This window comes from Coregonus clupeaformis, chromosome 33 (assembly GCF_020615455.1).
Source record: "Coregonus clupeaformis isolate EN_2021a chromosome 33, ASM2061545v1, whole genome shotgun sequence".
Taxonomy (NCBI): domain Eukaryota; kingdom Metazoa; phylum Chordata; class Actinopteri; order Salmoniformes; family Salmonidae; genus Coregonus; species Coregonus clupeaformis.
The window spans coordinates 256,977-276,302 of NC_059224.1; the positions used below are offsets into that span (position 1 = coordinate 256,977).

The window sequence follows — 19,326 nt, forward strand, 5'->3', positions numbered from 1 at the left end:
ATCAAAGCGCAGGAACAAGGGCGTACTTCAACAGACTTTAGTAATCCAAACAGGTGAAAATAGCCAACCCAACCGGGAGGCAAAACAGATTACGCACACACACAACAGTGCGTAAAACAAGAAAAGGCGCACGCAGTGTGGACTCTCGAAAATACACGACACGAGAGAAAAACCCAACAGCAACAGCTGACATTACAATCACACATAACACCTGACCCAACACACGATAACTAAATAGGAAACAAAATCAAACACTAACAAGGGACAGGTGTACAAACAGACAAAACCAAACAAACATGAAACATCGAACGGTGGCAGCTAGTACTCGGGGGCGACGACCGCCGAAGCCTGCCCGAACAAGGAGGAGGAGCAGCCTCGGCGAAAACCGTGACAAGGACACAAGTAATTTTTCCAACAATTCTTTACAGACAGATTATTTCACTTATAATTCACTGTATCACAAATCCAGTGGGTCAGAAGTTTACATACACTAAGTTTACTGTGCCTTTAAACAGCTTGGAAAATTCCAGAAAATGATGTCATGGCTTTAGAAGCTTCTGATAGGCTAATTGACATAATTTGAGTCAATTGGAGGTACACCTGTGGATGTATTTCAAGGCCTACCTTCAAACTCAGTGCCTCTGCTTGACATCATGGGAAAATCAAAAGAAATCAGCCAAGACCTCAGAAAAAAATGGTAGACCTCCACAAGTCTGGTTCATCCTTGGGAGCAATTTCCAAACGCCTGAAGGTACCACATTCACCTGTACAAACAATAGTACGCAAATATAAACACCATGGGACCACGCAGCCGTCATACCGTTCAGGAAGGAGACGCATTCTGTCTCCTAGAGATAAACGTGCTTTGGTGCGAAAAGTGCAAATCAATCCCAGAACAACAGCAAAGGACCTTGTGAAGATGCTGGAGGAAACGGGTACAAAAGTATCTATATCCACAGTAAAACGAGTCCTATATCGACATAACCGGAAAGTCCGCTCAGCATGGAAGAATCCACTGCTCCAAAACCGCCATAAAAAAGCCAGACTACGGTTTGCAACTGAACATGGGGACAAAGATCGTACTTTTTGGAGAAATGTCCTCTGGTCTGATGAAATAAATATATAACTGTTTGGCCATAAAGAACATCATTATGTTTGGAGGAAAAAGGGGGGACGCTTGCAAGCTGAAGAACACCATCCCAACCTTGAAGCACGGGGTGGCAGCATCATACTGTGGGGGTGCTTTGCTGCAGGAGGGACTGGTGCACTTCACAAAATAGTGGGCATCATGAGGAAGGAAAATTATGTGGATATATTGAAGCAACATCTCAAGACATCAGTCAGGAAGTTAAAGCTTGGTCGCAAATGGGTTTTCCAAATGGACAATGACCCCAAGCATACTTCCAAAGTTGTGACAAAATGGCATAAGGACAACAAAGTCAAGGTATTGGAGTGGCCATCACAAAGCCCTGACCTCAATCCTATAGAAAATGTGAGGGCAGAACTGAAAAGCGTGTGCGAGCAAGGAGGCCTACAAACCTGACTCAGTTACACCAGCTCTGTCAGGAGGAATGGGCCAAAATGCACCCAACTTATTGTGGGAAGCTTGTGGAAAGCTACCCAAAACGTTTGACCCAAGTTAAACAATTTAAAGGCAATGCTACCAAATACTAATTGAGTGTAAGTAAACTTCTGACCCACTGGGAATGTGATGAAAGAAATAAAAGCTGAAATAAATCATTCTCTCTACTATTATTCTGACATTTCACATTCTTAAAATAAAGTGGTGATCCTAACTGACCTAAGACAGGGAATCTTTACTAGGAATAAATGTCAGGAATTGTGAAAACTGAGTTTAAATGTATTTGGCTAAGGTGTATGTAAACTTCCGACTTCAACTGTACCAGTAGAAAATAATTTTGCAATCGCAAACCAGTTTTCCTAGTTGTGTTTTGACAAGGAAGTGAAACCAACACGAATTGATGGGATTGTCCAGATGAGTGTAACAGACAGAGATACAGTGGCTGTGAGAAGAGACTTTCACCCACAGGTGTCAATGTGCAAATCAGGTAATATTCATTATTTCTGTAATTTTAGTGGAATCAAGATACATTTTTAACTTGGTTAAAGGAGAACTGCCTCCTAGAACCGACTTCTCTGGTTATAAACGGCCTATGTGTTGTCGATATGAGTCAGAAACTTTAATTCTAGTGTCAAAATTGACTATAAAGTGTAAATAGGATACTTTTGGTCATAAAGTCAGTCTTGTCCAAAATGAGATTTATTCCAAGAATAGCCTAATTGACAAATAACTTGCTGTGCATACATCTCCCCTGAAACATTCATATTTGAGCCTTATCTATAAACATTTCTAGTTAGATACCTTGCTTTGAAGTAGCCTACCTCATCCATTTGATCCCTGATTCATTGAATGAGGTAATAATTTTATAAAGACAAAAGTATGGTTGTAATGTCACACTATTTTATATCAAGGGTGGCAACCATCCTCCAGGATAGCTACTGGGTGTGCATGCTTTTGTTCAAGCCCTGGTCTAACCACATTGTAGGCTAAACATCAGCTGCTCAATAGGACCTTGATAAGCAGACTTGGGTGTTTCAGGGCTGGATCAAAAGCCAAGCCTGCACACCCAGGAGCTCTCAGATAGAGTGTTAACAACGTGACTAACATTGCAGTTCTACTTTGTGGGGCGTTAAGTGCCTTGATCAAGGCACAACGGCTGGAGATGGTAGGCCTACATGGGATCACACAGCAGCCTTCCAGTGTCAGTAATGCTTCCTTTTTCTTGTAGGCTATAATAATAGTAATGAAAATTTTGTTAAAATGCATGGAGAAGTTATGGAAAATGTGTATGAACCCTTAACAGTGAATAATCAGAAGTATCTATATAGCATAATGTCATTTGTGAATTTCGGTGAACATAGTCTAACGGACAGACTTGGAAAAAGACAGCTCTTGCACTTCTTTCATCCCAAGCACTGTCAGCAAGCATTCAGCAATGTAACGTTACACAGCTGGTTGCATAGTAACGGTGTCAGCTTCACTGGTCTGAATCTATTCTGTACCTACAGTCACTCTATTAGTATAATTACTTCAAAACTAGAGAAAATTAATCTTTCCTCGCTATATGTTTATTAAGTGATGATTTTTTATTTCCTTCACAGGCTACTTACAAAACCTGGTGGATGTATTGTTCCACAGTGTCATGGGAACCCCCTTACCACATCAGCAGCAGAAGGCTGGGGCAGTACGTGGCCAGGCACCAGTCCCACTTCAGGTTGGTTACATTTGAACTGGTCATAGGTAAAAATACTATCACTTGTCTGTTCTGGAATTCAATTAACAGCCATTGATAATGTAATCAGTGCTGTGTGTACGAACTCTACCTTTTTTTCTACAGATGGAGGACAGGAGAGATGGTTTGTCATGGAGTCCCCTGACTAAAAGACAGGTTGATTCAGATGTCTGAACTGGGAGAGACCTTGCACTAAGCATTACAATTATACAAGACATATCTATAACTTATTATTGAATGATGGGGGGGGGGGCAGTGTATATAGTCGTATATAGGACACCATACGAAGGGATGACGACTACCATATACCACCAGACAAAATGCTGATAGGTACAGTATAAGTATCACTTGTGAATGACAATAGAAGATGAAAGACAAATGTAATATTTGCACATTGTTATATTAGCATAACACTACTTCTACAGTATTACAGTGGGGAGAACAAGTATTTGATACACTGCCGATTTTGCAGGTTTTCCTACTTACAAAGCATGCAGAGGTCTGTAATTTTTTATCATAGGTACACTTCAACTGTGAGAGACGGAATCTAAAGCAAAAATCCAGAAAATCACATTGTATGATTTTTAAGTAATTAATTTGCATTTTATTGCATGACATAAGTATTTGATACATCAGAAAAGCAGAACTTAATATTTGGTACAGAAACCTTTGTTTGCAATTACAGAGATCATACGTTTCCTGTAGGTCTTGACCAGGTTTGCACACACTGCAGCAGGGATTTTGGCCCACTCCTCCATACAGACCTTCTGCAGATCCTTCAGGTTTCGGGGCTGTCACTGGGCAATACAGACTTTCAGCTCCCTCCAAAGATTTTCTATTGGGTTCAGGTCTGGAGACTGGCTAAGCCACTCCAGGAACTTGAGATGCTTCTTACAGAGCCCCTCCTTAGTTGCCCTGGCTGTGTGTTTCGGGTCGTTGTCATGCTGGAAGACCCAGCCACGACCCATCTTCAATGCTCTTACTGAGGGAAGGAGGTTGTTGGCCAAGATCTCGCGATACATGGCCCCATCCATCCTCCTCTCAATACGGTGCAGTCATCCTGTCCCCTTTGCAGAAAAGCATCCCCAAAGAATTATGTTTCCACCTCCATGCTTCACGGTTAGGATGGTGTTCTTGGGGTTGTACTCATCCTTCTTTTTCCTCCAAACACGGCGAGTGGAGTTTAGACCAAAAAGCTATATTTTTGTCTCATCAGACCACATGACCTTCTCCCATTCCTCCTCTGGATCATCCAGATGGTCATTGGCAAACTTCAGACGAGCCTGGAAATGCGCTGGCTTGAGCAGGGGGACCTTGCGTGCGCTGCATGATTTTAATCCATGACGGCGTAATGTGTTACTAATGGTTTTCTTTGAGACTGTGGTCCCAGCTCTCTTCAGGTCATTGACCAGGTCCTGCCGTGTAGTTCTGGGCTGATCCCTCACCTTCCTCATGATCATTGATGCCCCACGAGGTGAGATCTTGCATGGAGCCCCAGACCGAGGGTGATTGACCGTCATCTTGAACTTCTTCCATTTTCTAATAATTGCGCCAACAGTTGTTGCCTTCTCACCAAGCTGCTTGCCTATTGTCCTGTAGCCCATCCCAGCCTTGTGCAGGTCTACAATTTTATCCCTGATGTCCTTACACAGCTCTCTGATCTTGGCCATTGTGGAGAGGTTGGAGTCTGTTTGATTGAGTGTGTGGACAGGTGTCTTTTATACATGTAACGAGTTCAAACAGGTGCAGTTAATACAGGTAATGAGTGGAGAACAGGAGGGCTTCTTAAAGAAAAAACTAACAGGTCTGTGAGAGCCGGAATTCTTACTGGTTGGTAAGTGATCAAATACTTATGTCATGCAATAAAATGCAAATTAATTACTTAAAAAATCATACAATGTGATTTTCTGGATTTTCTAGATTCAGTCTCTCACAGTTGAAGTGTACCTATGATAAAAATTACAGACCTCTACATGCTTTGTAAGTAGGAAAACCTGCAAAATCGGCAGTGTATCAAATACTTGTTCTCCCCACTGTATGTGAAGGATGGTTTATTTTACATGGAACTGTTACACTTCCAAGTTATCAAAACACTGTTTAGAATATCTACATAAGTTCAGCAGTTTCACTCTTCTCATATTACTCTGTAGGCTACTGACCGATTCAAAGCTTCCTCCTGGAAGAATCTTGGTCAGTAGCTACAGAGTGGTATGAGAAGAATGCCATCTTCCGGCATCTCACACCTGCCTGAATGTATTTAACTCTGCCTGCTGGACCCATGGGTTGAGGCAAACTCTGTCATATCCAGGATGGAGTGTCATGCACTCCACCCCTCCTGCCTGACTGCACCTGTCCATAACCTGTAATACATTACATAGATGGAAGGGACTTCATCACCCACTGCAGACTTGAAGACAGAACCTCATCCAGAGAGCTGTGCATGGCAGTGTGTGGTTAGACAGCCAAACCCATAGAATAGACCATATAAATAGAATGGAATGCCATGCTAGTTGTGGGACAGCTGAAGTTGTACCAAAGATTGTTATACTCCTTGTTCTATCTGTGGTTGTACTCTACACACAACTTATTTTCATTTGCTAGGTATACTGTCTTTATAAGCAAATCAATATGATAGCCTATTTACAGCAGACAATGTTTTGTTTTTGTAACGCAAACACACCCATCGATTTTTTGATGATAAATGTGTCTACATTCAAGCTGGCCATGTTTGTGCAATGTCCACATGTACTGTAGCTACACCTGTAGGGATATTAGTTCTGGGTTTGTCCCCGGGAAAGATCTAACAGCAGACATAAAGAATGACGAGATGAGACAAAACTAGCCAGTTATAGAATATCATGTTGACAGCTGAGCTGACTGAAGACCGGGCATTCAACTAGCAGTTGTTGATATAGTTTCCATGGTAACTATATAAAACTTCAAGTTGCAAGCTACTTTTGTAGCAAGGTCTTGTAGAACGAGTGTCTCATGAAACACATTCCAGACACTGGTACTTCTTGCTATCTTGGCACAAGTTTGTGAGGAGCCTCTGGTGTCTCCAGAGACTGTCTGGAGCGGAAGCCCGTGCTGCCTGTGCTGCTGGAGCAAGGAGTTCCGTCCCCTCTGCACCTCTGTCACCTCCCTACCTGGAGGTCAAAGACCCAGACTTCCTCAGTAAAGTGCTCAAGGTGCTCTGCACTCCCAACCAGCAGGTCCGGGGTTCCTCTGTGATGCCCTTCCAGCCCACTTACATCTACAACGGGAAGGCCCTGTAGCCTCTGAGTACCGTCAACAAGGAAGGGCTCCACAAATGGGAGGTGCTTGGTCATAGTGGACCAGGAGAAGAATAGCAGGGCTGTAAGGATGATCAACAGTGTCTGTCAGACCAAAGTGTGGCTTCGTCCTCTGTGGCTTCGGGTTCTGATCTACAGTATGTCATATGGCTCCTGAGTGGTGCAGTGGTCTAAGGCACTGCATCTCAGTGCTTGAGGTGTCACTACAGACCCCCTGGTTCGATTCCAGGCTGTATCACAACCGGCCGTGATTGGGAGTCCCATAGGGCGGCGCACAATTGGCCCAGCGTCGTCCGGGTTTGACCGGTGTAGGCCGTCATTGTAAATAAGAATTTGTTCTTAACTGACTTGCCTAGTTAAATAAATGTAAAACAAATAGGTCATGGGTGTCAAACTCATTCCATTGAGGGCCAGTGTATGCTGGTTTTCGTTATTTCCTTTTAATTTGTGTCCAATTAAGACACCCAGTAACATAATAAAACAAAATCTGTCAGTTTAAGCTAGAGATATCTGTTTTCTCAATCACTGCATCCGCCTATGTTGGCCTTCCGCATCTGCGGTGGAAGGTGGCCAAGCTACAGCGATGTTTGTCAGACCATGAGACATCCTGAAAATCAGTCTTCTCACGAAAATCTATGGGAAGAAATTAAAATTGTTGTCTAACAATGATCAATAACCAATTTGACAGAGCTTGTAGAATTTTTCTAAGAATAATGGGAAAATGTTGCACAATCCAGGTGTGGAAAGCTCTTAGAGACTTACCCAGAAAGACTCACAGCTGTAATCGCTGCCAAAGGTGCTTCTACAAAGTATTGACTCAGGGGGTGTGAATACTTATGTAAATTAGATATTTCTATATTTCATTTTCAAGAAATTTGCAGAAATTTCTACAAACACGTTTTCACTTTGTTATTATTGGGTATTATGTATAGATGGGTGAGAGAAGAAAATCTATATAATCCATTTTGAATTCAGGCTGTAACACAGCAACATTTTGAATAAGTTAAGGGGTATTAATATTTTCTGAAGGCACTGTACTTAACAGAACCGAATATAATAGCATAGTATAACGTTACTGTAAGACTAAAAACACCACCTAATTTCTTATGAGATTTTAGGATGATTTTGCAAATGGTCATATTTTTCTCTAATGCAGCCAAAAATCAACAGCACATGCACTGGGCAAAATATGTGCTTTGATTGAAAAATAACACAGGTATGCTACAATTTATTAACACCATCTGCTCTAAAATCCGCTCCCTGTACATAATTCAGATTTTGGACTCTGGGGAAGAGGCTCCCATGGGGGTGGGACGGGGGCAGAACGGGGTGGTTACCTTCGGAAATGCAGCCTCGGCCCCATCTAAAATACTAACTCAACTGATGACAAAACTCTATGAAAATGTATGAAGCAAACAAATGTGTGGGATTTGCTATGTGAATTTCATTGCCCCCTGGCACAACCCCTAAATGGAAAATGGTACTGTTTTAAAGCTAATTTCCTGCAATTCTACGTATTTTGACATGGCTTAGGCCTATGACAAGGGTGGAAAATAAAAAAAATGTAAACCACAGATCAGGTATATTCAGGATACTTTGAACATTAAATGAACACATCTTTTTTTTTAGGTGGTTTGACACTTTATTCAGACAGTAATGAGGTGGGGAGACAGGCAAATGCTAGAAAGAGTGGGAAGGTTGGAAGCAGGGATTGATCCCTGTTCTCAGGTGGAAAGTTGTATGTGCAGGGGTGTGTTACCACTACACCAAGGCTCTGCACAGGAAATAATCATATTAATGGTTGATGGCAGTGGGTAACCAAATCATAGATTGCAGTCTCCTTGTCCATAGACTGCTTTCAAGGTAAGGACACAAACATTTAGTATTTTGGGTGAACTCTCTCTTTAAAATAGATCTTGAAGAAAATCCTGCTTGCTCTCCAGGAGGGTTGGCCATCCCTGATCTATGTTTCCCAAGTGCTGGGTGTTTGAAAATGTTCTTGTTATAACAATAATTTCTCTAAATCACCCAACCTTCAAGAAATATCAAATGAATATCAATATTCAGGTGGTTTATGCCTATTAGTTGAAGATCCTTGCCATCATCTTACTCTACATAGACAAAATAGGATGTGTTTATGAGTTGTGAGTCCCCCCTACCATCTCTGCCTAGCATGTGCACAATACTAAAATGTCCAAAATTACATTTGATTCCTGGAGCATTTAATATCCAATGCTTATTTGTATGACTTATTCAAAACTGTCCATGAATGGCTGCAATAATACATAGCTTCATATAATTAATTTTCAAAGACACAAGTAGGCATATCAGATTACACTGGCAAAGTTGGGAAGAAGTGGAATAATAAAGTAAATAGATAAAATCTCCTGAAAACAAGATTATGTAAATCTGCTCCTACACCCTAACCTTTAGTTTCATTAGTAAATATTTTCTTAACTCTATTTCTTGAACTGCATTGATAGTTAAGGGCTTGTAATTCATATTCATCGTCCCTCTAGAATCAAAATGTACACTTTTCGGTTCACAATCTGTTTGAGAAAATGATTTACATAGTTACAAATCAGGTCACCTTACCAAACTACCCTGCTAAAACATACTGTAGGTCTGTCTGTCTGCTGCCTTTTAGTTGTCACAGCCTAAATGCCAATCAGCAAACGAGAGGACTAATGCAAGTGTGGATTAAATCGACTTTGGTACATGCTGTCAAAAGGCTGCATTCTGCAATAGGGACGGGAGTAACAGCAACCTAATTTTGTTGACAACATTGTACATAAAATAGCACTACCGTGCTACTCTTTCTACAGTTTTATAAACTCAGCGGAGAACGTTCTCTCTCCCCATTCAGTTCCATCTGAATCTTGAGGGGCGTTTCTTTAAAACATGCATCCAATCCCCGTGAACCCTTACATAACTAAACAAATCATATGCTTCAATGTTCCGCGGTTCACAGAAGTGTGGCAAGACAGGGCAATGATAGAGGTTCTGCTCGTGATGTTAAATTGCTGATGCAGATGCTCCGATTTCAAAACCATTTGGGAGCACAGTTGAAAAGTTAACGCGCTGGAAAAATAAAAGCAGCACTTTTCAATGCGTGAGATATAAGAGGTGTGGCGTGAGAAGAGGGTCTAATGCGTGTGTCTCGGCCAATACGTGAGAGTTGGCAGCGCTGATTTAAACGTTTGTGTGCATCAGTATCAATCAGGAATACAATATTAACAAACGGACAAATTATATAATCTTATGTGTTTGACTGGTTACAATACCCTGCGATATGTCAACCTCAGACAAGTTTCAGTAGACTAATTTGAAAGGCTAATCTGCCCTGCACTCGTTAATGTCTGTTTGGTCTCTACAGGTGGGCTATCGTTTGAAGTCAAGTCACTTTGTTTCCACGCCATTTATTCTTGATTTGCTCACATATGGAACCTCTCTCCTGTCTCTAGTGTTCCCTAAAGCAACCCAATACCAGCATGTATCTTATTAGGCATTTGGCATATCCGTGATTTTAATTCATCTCAATTATATATTTTTTGCCTGTCTAATTGTTGTGAAGTTTTTGTCTACTATTTGAGTGTCTGTTTTCTATCTTTTTTTTGTCATTTCAATCTGGAAGTTCAGAATTTGTCTGATGTCCTGCTATCACGTGCAATATTCAACAGTATTATGAGACAGTATTAGTTATTGGGTGAATGAGTATAGTTGAATTAATAGGCTACTGACACAAATGAATCTATGCACATCTAAGTAAGTGTATTCACCCTCACCAAAGATTTTCTACTATATTGACATGATAGTCGAGTGACCGCTCTAACAATGGAAATACATGTCCTCAAAGATGGCAGGAGGGAGGAGGTGAGATCAGGTGGGACCATTCTAGCCAATGAGAGGGTAGATATACGTGAACAACAGTCACAACTCCAATATAAAGTAGTTTATTTTCTCCAAAGTTGCTGAATAGCCACGTGCGTCCACTTATATCAGTGTTTTTATAACAACTGGCTCCATACAATAATTCCTCACTTCATGGTCTTATTTTCGTGACGGATTTTGGGCAGAGTAAACCCTCTCGCTACGCCTCTTCCTCCCTGCCCTTACACAGCCAGACTAATCAACACCAGTCGATTTAAGATTAGCATCGATTTTCTATCGGTCTGTGTGGCCTTGGCATACCTCAGAAACACAGCCTAAATAGAGCAGTAGATTCTACCAAACTTGATGCAGTTGGAAATCTGACACAACGCCATTGGGTGCAGATAAGGTATGTGGCACTTTTTAAAATAAAATGTTCCATCTAGTTTACAGTTTGCTGTCAATGTGGACCCCCAATAACTCCTAAGACTCAATTAAATCAAACCACACTGTTTACTTGGTTGAGAAAAAAAAGCCCCCAAACTCATGGGCTGCATCTCACATGGCACCTTATTCCCTACATAGTGCACTACTTTTGACCAGAGCCTTATGGGTCCTGGCCAAAAGTAGTGCACTTTATATGGAATAGAGTGCCATTTGAGACACATCCATACACTCAACAGGGACTGGTTGGGAAGGGAACAACAACAACAGACATTCAGTCCCAAGGTACCTCTGTGACCTTTTCTCAAGAGGGAACATCTTTGCCGAGAGCCCCAGGAGGATCCTATTTTGGAGGACTCCCGTGGCTTGCCCATCTCTCTGACAGACACATCGTTCTCCTCTGGATCCATCAATAACCCCCCACGGCTCACTGATTCACTCTACTCAAAGCAGGGCCAGGCAGTGCACTCTATCTCCTCTCACTCAACAGGCATGGCTACTGGAGGTGGATTGGAAGGTACAAACATTTAAAAAACAGCACACCAGCAAAGACAGACGACCATTCTTGACTTCATTCAAGGTCATTTGTCACCACTAGTGTGCTCTTTTTCATGTTATGTATATCTATACTGGACAAAAATATAAACGCAACATCTAAAGTGTTGGTCCCATGTTTCATGAGCTGAGTTCCGGACGACTGTGTGATCACGCTCTCCGTAGGGGATGTGAGTAAGACCTTTAAACAGGTCAACATTCACAAGGCCGCAGGGCCAGACGGATTACCAGGACGTGTACTCCGAGCATGCGCTGACCAACTGGCAAGTGTCTTCATTGACACATTTTCAACCTGTCCCTGACTGAGTCTGTAATACCAACATGTTTCAAGCAGACCACCATAGTCCCTGTGCCCAAGAACACTAAGGTAACCTGCCTAAATGACTACAGACACGTAGCACTCACATATGTAGCCATGAAGTGCTTTGAAAGGCTGGTTATGGCTCACATCAACACCATTATCCCAGAAACCCTAGACCCACTCCAATTTGCACACCGCCCCAACAGATCCGCAGATGATGCAATCTCTACTGCACTCCACACTGCCCTTTCGCACCGTGAGAATGCTATTCATTGACTACAGCTTAGCGTTCAAAACCATTATGCCCTTAAAGCTCATCACTAAGCTAAGGACCCTGGGACTAAACACCTCCCTCTGCAACTGGATCCTGGACTTCCTGACGGGCTGCCTCCAGGTGGTAAGGGTAGGTAACAACACATCTGCTTCGCTGATCCTAAACATGGGGGCCCCTCAGGGGTTCATGCTCAGTCCCCTCCTGTACTCCCTGTTCATCCATGACTGCATGGCCAGGCACGACTCCAACAACATCACGACACAACAGTGGTAGGGCTGATCGCCGACAACGATGAGACAGCCTATGGGGAGGAGGTCAGAGACCTGGCCGTGTGGTGCCAGGATAACAACCTCTCCCTCAACGTGATCAAGATAAAGGATATGATTGTGGATTACAGGAAAAGAAGGACGAGCACGCCCCCATTCTCATCGACGGGGCTGTAGTGGAGCAGGTTGAGCGCTTCAACTTCCTTGGTGTCCACATCACCAACAAACTATCATGGTCCAAAGACAGCCATGAAGAGGGCACAACAAAGCCTATTAACCCTCAGGAGACTGAAAAGATTTGGCATGGGTCCTCAGATCCTCAAAAAGTTCTACAGCTGCACCATCGAGAGCATCCTGACTGGTTACATCACTGCCTGGTATGGCAACTGCTCGGCCTCCGACCGCAAGGCACTACAGAGGGTAGTGCGTACAGCCCAGTACATCACTGGGGCCAAGCTTTCTGCCATCCAGGACCTCTATACCAGGCGGTGTCAGAGGAAGGCCCTAAAAATGGTCAAAGACTCCAGCCACCCTAGTCAGACTGTTCTCTCTGCTACTGCACAACAAGCGGTACCGGAGCGCCAAGTCTAGGTCCAAAAGGCTTCTTAACAGCTTCTACCCCCAAGCCATAAGACTCCTGAACAGCTAATTAAATGGCTACCCCACCCCACTTTTACGCTGCTGCTACTCTCTGTTTATTATCTATGCATAGTCACTTTAACTATACCTACATGTACATATTACCTCAATTACCGTGACTAACCGGTGCCCTCGCACATTGACTCTGTACCAGTACCCCCTGTATATAGCCTCGCTACTGTTATTTTTACTGTTATTTTACTGCTTTTATTTTTACTTACCTATTGTTTACTTAACACTTATTTTTCTTAAAACTGCATTGTTGGTTAAGGGCTTGTAAGTAAGCATTTCACTGTATGGTCTACACCTGTTGTATTCGGCGCATGTGACAAATACAATTTGATTTTAAATAAAAGATCCCAGAAATTGTTCATACGCACAAAAAGTCCAACCGGCCTCACAACCGCAGACCACGTGTATGGCGTCGTATGGGTGAGCGGTTTGCTCGTCAACTGTCAATGTTGTGAACAGAGTGCCCCATGGTGGCGGTGGGGTTATGGTATAAGCAGGCATAAGCTACAGACAACGGACACAATTGCATTTTATCGATCGCAATTTGAATGCACAGAGACACCGTGAAGAGATCCTGAGGCCCATTGTCGTGCCATTCATCCGCCGCCATCACCTCATGTGAAATCCATAGATTAGGGCCTCATTTATTTATTTCAATGAACTGATTTCCTTATATGAACGGTAACTCAGTAAAATCATAGAAATTGTTGCATGTTGCATTTATATTTTTGTTCAGTATAGATGTCATTTAATTACCAGCTCTGACGAAGGCCTAGAGGCTGATACGTCAAAGCTTAATAAAGAGCAGTGATACTTGCAATTGCAGTGTGCGGGTTTCTTCTTTTTTCTCTCAAATTACCAGCTATATAAAAATCACCGTTTCTTTCATTAAAGTCAGTTATCTACTGAAGTTAACATTGTAATAGTTTAAATATTTAGATACCTGGACAATACATAAAGACAATGTTCTAATACCAATTCCCATATTTATTCAAAATATTTATTTTAGTTACAAAACCTGAGCATTGAAAACATTAACTTAAAAAACATACAGTATAATATAATTTGCATTAAATCTAACAAGTAGCTTAGTGGATAGACCAGGGTTTCCCAAACTCGGTCCTCGGGACCCCAAGGGTTGCACGTTTGAGTTTTTGCCCTAGCACTACACAGCTGATTGAAATAATCAACTAATCATCAAGCTTTGATCATTTGAATCAGCTGTGTAGTGTTAGGGGAAAAAACAAAACCCCTTGGTGCCTCGCTGACAATTTGGGAAACGCTGGGAGACAGTCTTCAAATATCTATTCTTAACACAATAGTCTGCATTGGTCAGGACATTAAAATAGCTTACCTCAATTACAGTAGATACACCATTAGATATAGGCATACACTATATCTTTCAAATGAGTTCCCCTTATCCATATTCAAATGTGTAGAAAAACACTGGATAATGTTACCTTCTGAATCAGAAAACCCTTTAAAACAAATATTTATTTACACTCTAAAATGGATTAAAACAATATATTAAAATCCCAGAGATATGTCAATCATATGTGCTTATTGTCCAGTGCTTGCATTAGATAACTTAATGGATTGGCTTTAACCATCACACTAAGTAGTCATTGTCATTCCGCAAAAACCCTGCTTTGATAGACTCTGTTACCCATGATTCTCTAACGATCTTAAACTTTTTGGTAAAGAGTCGTCTGAGGGTTCTTAAAGCCAACACTCTTGTTTCCTCCACCACTATGACATGAGAGACCCCTTCCTCGAGCTTCTGCACTACTGTCCCTCCATGGAAGCGGAATTCCAGAGCCCGCGTGTCCAGACAGGTGGCTGGTACGATGCTTTTAGGGTCTCCTATGTCTGCGTACCTGTCCAGGTAGACCCTGAAAGGTCTGAACATGCTAGTGGGGAGGTCGTCCCAGCCGTAGCGTTCCTCCACCTTAGCGATGCACTGTGCCGTCGATGTGTCCGCGCTGCCAATCCGCCCAAAGACTTCCCTCAGCTGCTGCTCGTCCGTGTCCACGAAGTAGCTGTCTCCGTAGCAGTCATATTCCTTGGCAAAGTGCTCCTTGGTGGAGGGCGACATGTGTATCATGTGACGTGGTTGCCATGGCACCACCTGCTTTCTGTCTAAGCACTCCAGCAGCCAGGCAGCCCACACCACGTCGTGCTGGTCTGAAGAGATCAGGTTCTTCACACGCATGTTCTCCACAGCAGCGATCACACAGTAGGTATCCGGTCCCGGGTTCTGGACCACGATACCGCCTAATCGGGCCACTGCTTTCTCCAGCTCCGCTTTGGGGTGCGCCTCGCTGCCGTTCATAACGCAAAACTCCACGTCCTCAAACATATCTGTCTCCTTTGTGACGCCAGATAGGTCCTGGGACTTGAAGTGGTCGATGACGCCGACAGCCTTCTTGGGCTTGGCCACTGCTGGTGCCTTGCGCTTCTTCTTTTCGGGCTCGTCATTGTCATTGATGCGGAGGTGGCGCGAGAACAACTTCCCGGACGCCTTGTTGCGAAACTGATCGAGCTCAGCTAGGGTCATGCACTGGTGCCACTCTTTGTCCTCCCGGATCTTCTCAATCCTGGGGAAGCGTAGCGTGCAGTTGGTTTTGTACATGTCACTACTGACTATTTCTGCTGCCTTCACCTGGATGATGACCGAGTTGCACGGGTCAATGTAGACTTCTGGTCTCTCCGTCCCACACAGGATAGAGGCCGGAGGGTCGTTCCTCCGGTAGACTTTCCAGTACTTGGCCAGCTTCAGCCCCAAGTCGTACAGCTCCTTCATGGTGTAGCCGGAGCCGATGCGACAGAGCGTGTGGAAGACAGAGGGTTTCTCTCCAGGCTTCGGAGCTTCGGCCACCGCGACAAGGAAATGAGACATCATGCCACCTCGCCTTCCTTTTCCCCAGTAGCCTCCGACAATCAACAGGTCGAGCTCATCCATCAAGCCATCAACGTACTCCGGCTTTATCTTGAGCCAGCCCTCACCTCGCTTATCGGGCTTGTAGATGGATGAGGGATCTTTCACCATGATGCCCTCCTCCCTGTTGTCGATGGCTTCGTTGAGGGCGTTCACCACCTCTTGCATGGTTTTGGCCTCCGTTTTCGGCACCACGTGTATCCTCCCTTTAACAGGAGTGAAGACAGTCTGAAGGTTGTCGTGGCGCTCCTTCAACGTCTCGTTGCCAAACTTGTGGCCGTTGACAAGAAGTACGTCGAATACGCAAAAGCACGTCTGCAGCTCGGAATCGTCCACTAGCCTCTTGATGTCAAACTTGCTTCCTTTTTGCATGAAGGTGTCGGCGGTGGGGTTGTACGCCATCATCTCCCCATCCAGGATGCAGTTGACTACGTGGGGCTTGAAGAAATTGTGGATGAAAGGCGTCAGGGAGCCCTCTAGCGGTGATGCACCAAACTGCTGGGTGTACTCGAAGGAGTTCCGTGTGAAGTATTTGTAGACATCGCCATCCTTGTGCAGTTGGATGCGCTCTCCATCCAGCTTGGTCTCTATGAAGAAGGTGCTGTTGCCCATCTGCTTCTCCACCTGGCGCATGTTGGCCACGGCAGCCAGCATAGGTTTGAAGGCAGAGAACAGGCCAATGGACACTTCGCTGAGGGACACAGAGGGGTCGTGGAGCTGCCGGCACACCTTGTTTAGGTCTGTGGTGACATTGTAGAGCTCGGCCGCGTCTGAGTGGAAAACCTGGAGCACTGTCTCTTTGCTGACTCCCAGCTTCATGTCCTTCAGGATCATGCGGATAAGCCACTTCTGCTCCAGGGCTGTGCTCTGGGTGATAAGGTGCAGCAGGCTCTTCTTCACCAGGTCCTTCTGCTTACCAGCGTTGTTGATGGCCACCGAGTCCAGAAAGTCATTGACTTCTCTGATGGTGAGGTTGCCCTGGCTTGTGCAGCGTTTCTTCAACACAAAGTAGGCCATGAGGGCGAAGTCTCCCGCCTCCCCCTGAGATGTGGTGGGGGTACGGTAATTCAACAGTTTGTTAGCCTCTGGTCCGTTCTTGGGGAGACCCAAGACGTCTATGTAGAGCTTGGCTAACATGCTCTCTTTAATGCCATAGGCCATACGCTCCCTTTCGAACGAGGGGACTATGAGACGCATGGCCGAGTAGAAAGAGTCTGTGGTGGCAGGGTTGTCTTTGTGGAGGGCCGCATGGAACTTCCTCCAGGAGTCTATGAAGTCACGGAGAAACTTTGATTTGTCTGGTCGGAGTTTGGTCTTCTGGATTTTTTCAAGCGTGGTGCACAGGTGAAGAAATGGAACTTGAGCAGCAACAGAGCTCTGGGGAGCAGCAGCTTCACTTTTTGAGGTTTCCTCCATTGTGAAACCTAAAAAAATTAAAATACATGAATGACCCAGAGATTCTAAGGGATGCTCTTAGTTTTCATCCAGCTGTTTATGTAATTGTTTTATTGATAGAAAAATATGATCCTGTACTTTAGTAGTGTTCTACAGTGTAGGCCTACTTCATTTGCAACGTATAGTGCTGGCGCCAGTCCATTATACGCAGCACAGTACATACAGTATAACAACGTTTCCCAAATTACTCACAGTTTCGTAGCTAATGACTACTCAATAAACAAAACATAACTTAAGGTGTATGACCTAATCCATCACACCAGCCACATGTTAAGAAACGTGTTAGCTAGAATGTACACTATACAATGCATAGCTTAAATACATATTGAAAACAACAACATCTCAATTTAGCTAGCTAGTTATCTTTCTTACCTCAAAGCAACCAGCCAACTCGTCAGTGTCTTGCAACTCTTTGGGGATCCCTCCTCTACAACATGCTGTGACATGCCCGGGTTATGACTGCATCATACATTTCCTGACGAAACTGAAACATGCCAGACTGTAGTTGAGCACTTGAATGCTAAGCACAGCTAGCTAACATTGTTGTGCCAGAGGTTGTGCAATGGTGCATGGTTTTGCAGTTGGGGCCACTTCGGTTGGGCTATGCTAGCTAGCATGCAATCTATAGGCACAGCTGTTAGATACTAACGATAGATAAATTTATGTTATCATGTTGTGTGATACGATTACAAATTCAACAAATAATGTATCAAATTACCTGATTACTTCTTCTCGGTCTCAAAACACAAACATTGCCGTTTTCGGTTATTATTTACTAACCGTTATTAGCGTTTCTAAAAATAAAATAAATACACTTCCTTGCTCACAAAGCAGAAACCGTCCGCAACGTAAAACATTCCGTCAGAAACAAAACAAGGGACATAATAGACCTTCTTCTTCTTCTTCTTCTTCTTCTTCTTCTTCTTCTTCGTCGGTGGGTTTCTGGCGGACTACATCCAAAAGTTGTATTGCCGCCACCAACTGGACGATTTGAAACCAAATAATTAATTAATAAAAATAAATCCATACTTAATAGTGATTCTAACAATCCACCCTAATAAAAATGGTACATTGCCAAAACAAACAAAACTCCCACTTCTTCCTTCTTTTAGTTCTCCATATCTCCCTTCTCAGGCTCTAGGACCTGAGAAGGTGGTACGGCTTTTGCTAATATTCCATGTAACACCTTTGCTGTGAAATCTTTCAGCCCCAGGAACCACTCCGCCGCAATCACAATGATTGCAATCTTCCTAGATCTTTTCTCCACCTTGGCAGTGCCATTTATCACCATTGCGATAAAGGCCACAAAGTCCACCTTTTTAACCTTTAAAATGTCAGGATCCTCTTGGTGTAACACAACCCCTGCAGCCTGCAGTGAAGGCCTATCCACTACCATGGACTCTTCTGGTCAAACATTCAAACCCTCAACCCTTTTCACAGCTTCTGCATATGAAATGCTCTGTACAACCCTGAGTTTGGCCACCTCATTCTCTTTTACCCTTGTGGGGCATTCAGAAGACGTGGCTTCATGATTCCCACCGCAATTACATGTCACATTTTCTGCACTTTTACAACACATAATATGATATTTTCCACATCTTGTACATCTCGGCTTCTCCCTTCTGCAAACACTTTCTACATGACCAAAAGCTTTACAATGTTCATACTGCATTGTTCTTGGGATAAATGCTCCAACTCTGTAGTTAATATACCCTAACCACACTTCATTAGGGAGAGACTCCATTTAAAAAAACAAAAGAACAGATGAATTCTTCACTTTTTCCCCATTCATCACTCGATTCATCCGACGTGCTTCAATTACTCCAGGAATATTTTTCATCTCTTCCAAATAACCTCCCACGAAACGCCAGATATAACCCCCTGAAGGGGTGACCTGTTCCGAAGCGACACACACAACACTTAATATAATATAAATACACTTCAAACTTATCAAATCGATAAAGA

General features: G+C 43.5%; 1 protein-coding gene across 3 annotated transcripts; it reads right to left on the reverse strand.

Annotated features, from left to right (window-relative positions):
- Positions 1-13,946: 13,946 nt before the first annotated feature.
- Positions 13,947-18,268, reverse strand: LOC121558722 (DNA ligase 4-like). 3 transcript variants are annotated; one of them, XM_041872118.2, is made up of 3 exons: positions 18,080-18,268; positions 17,734-17,845; positions 13,947-17,330 (listed from the first exon to the last, which is right to left on the reverse strand). In XM_041872118.2, the coding sequence occupies exon 3, from the start codon at positions 17,320-17,322 to the stop codon at positions 14,578-14,580; it is 2,745 nt and encodes a 914-aa protein (XP_041728052.2). In that variant the 5' UTR covers positions 17,323-17,330; positions 17,734-17,845; positions 18,080-18,268; the 3' UTR covers positions 13,947-14,577. The 3 variants fall into 3 exon arrangements, with proteins under 3 accessions (XP_041728052.2, XP_045065988.1, XP_045065987.1); XM_045210053.1 differs by lacking the exon at positions 17,734-17,845; XM_045210052.1 differs by lacking the exon at positions 18,080-18,268 and having other exon boundaries at positions 17,734-18,045.
- Positions 18,269-19,326: the final 1,058 nt, after the last annotated feature.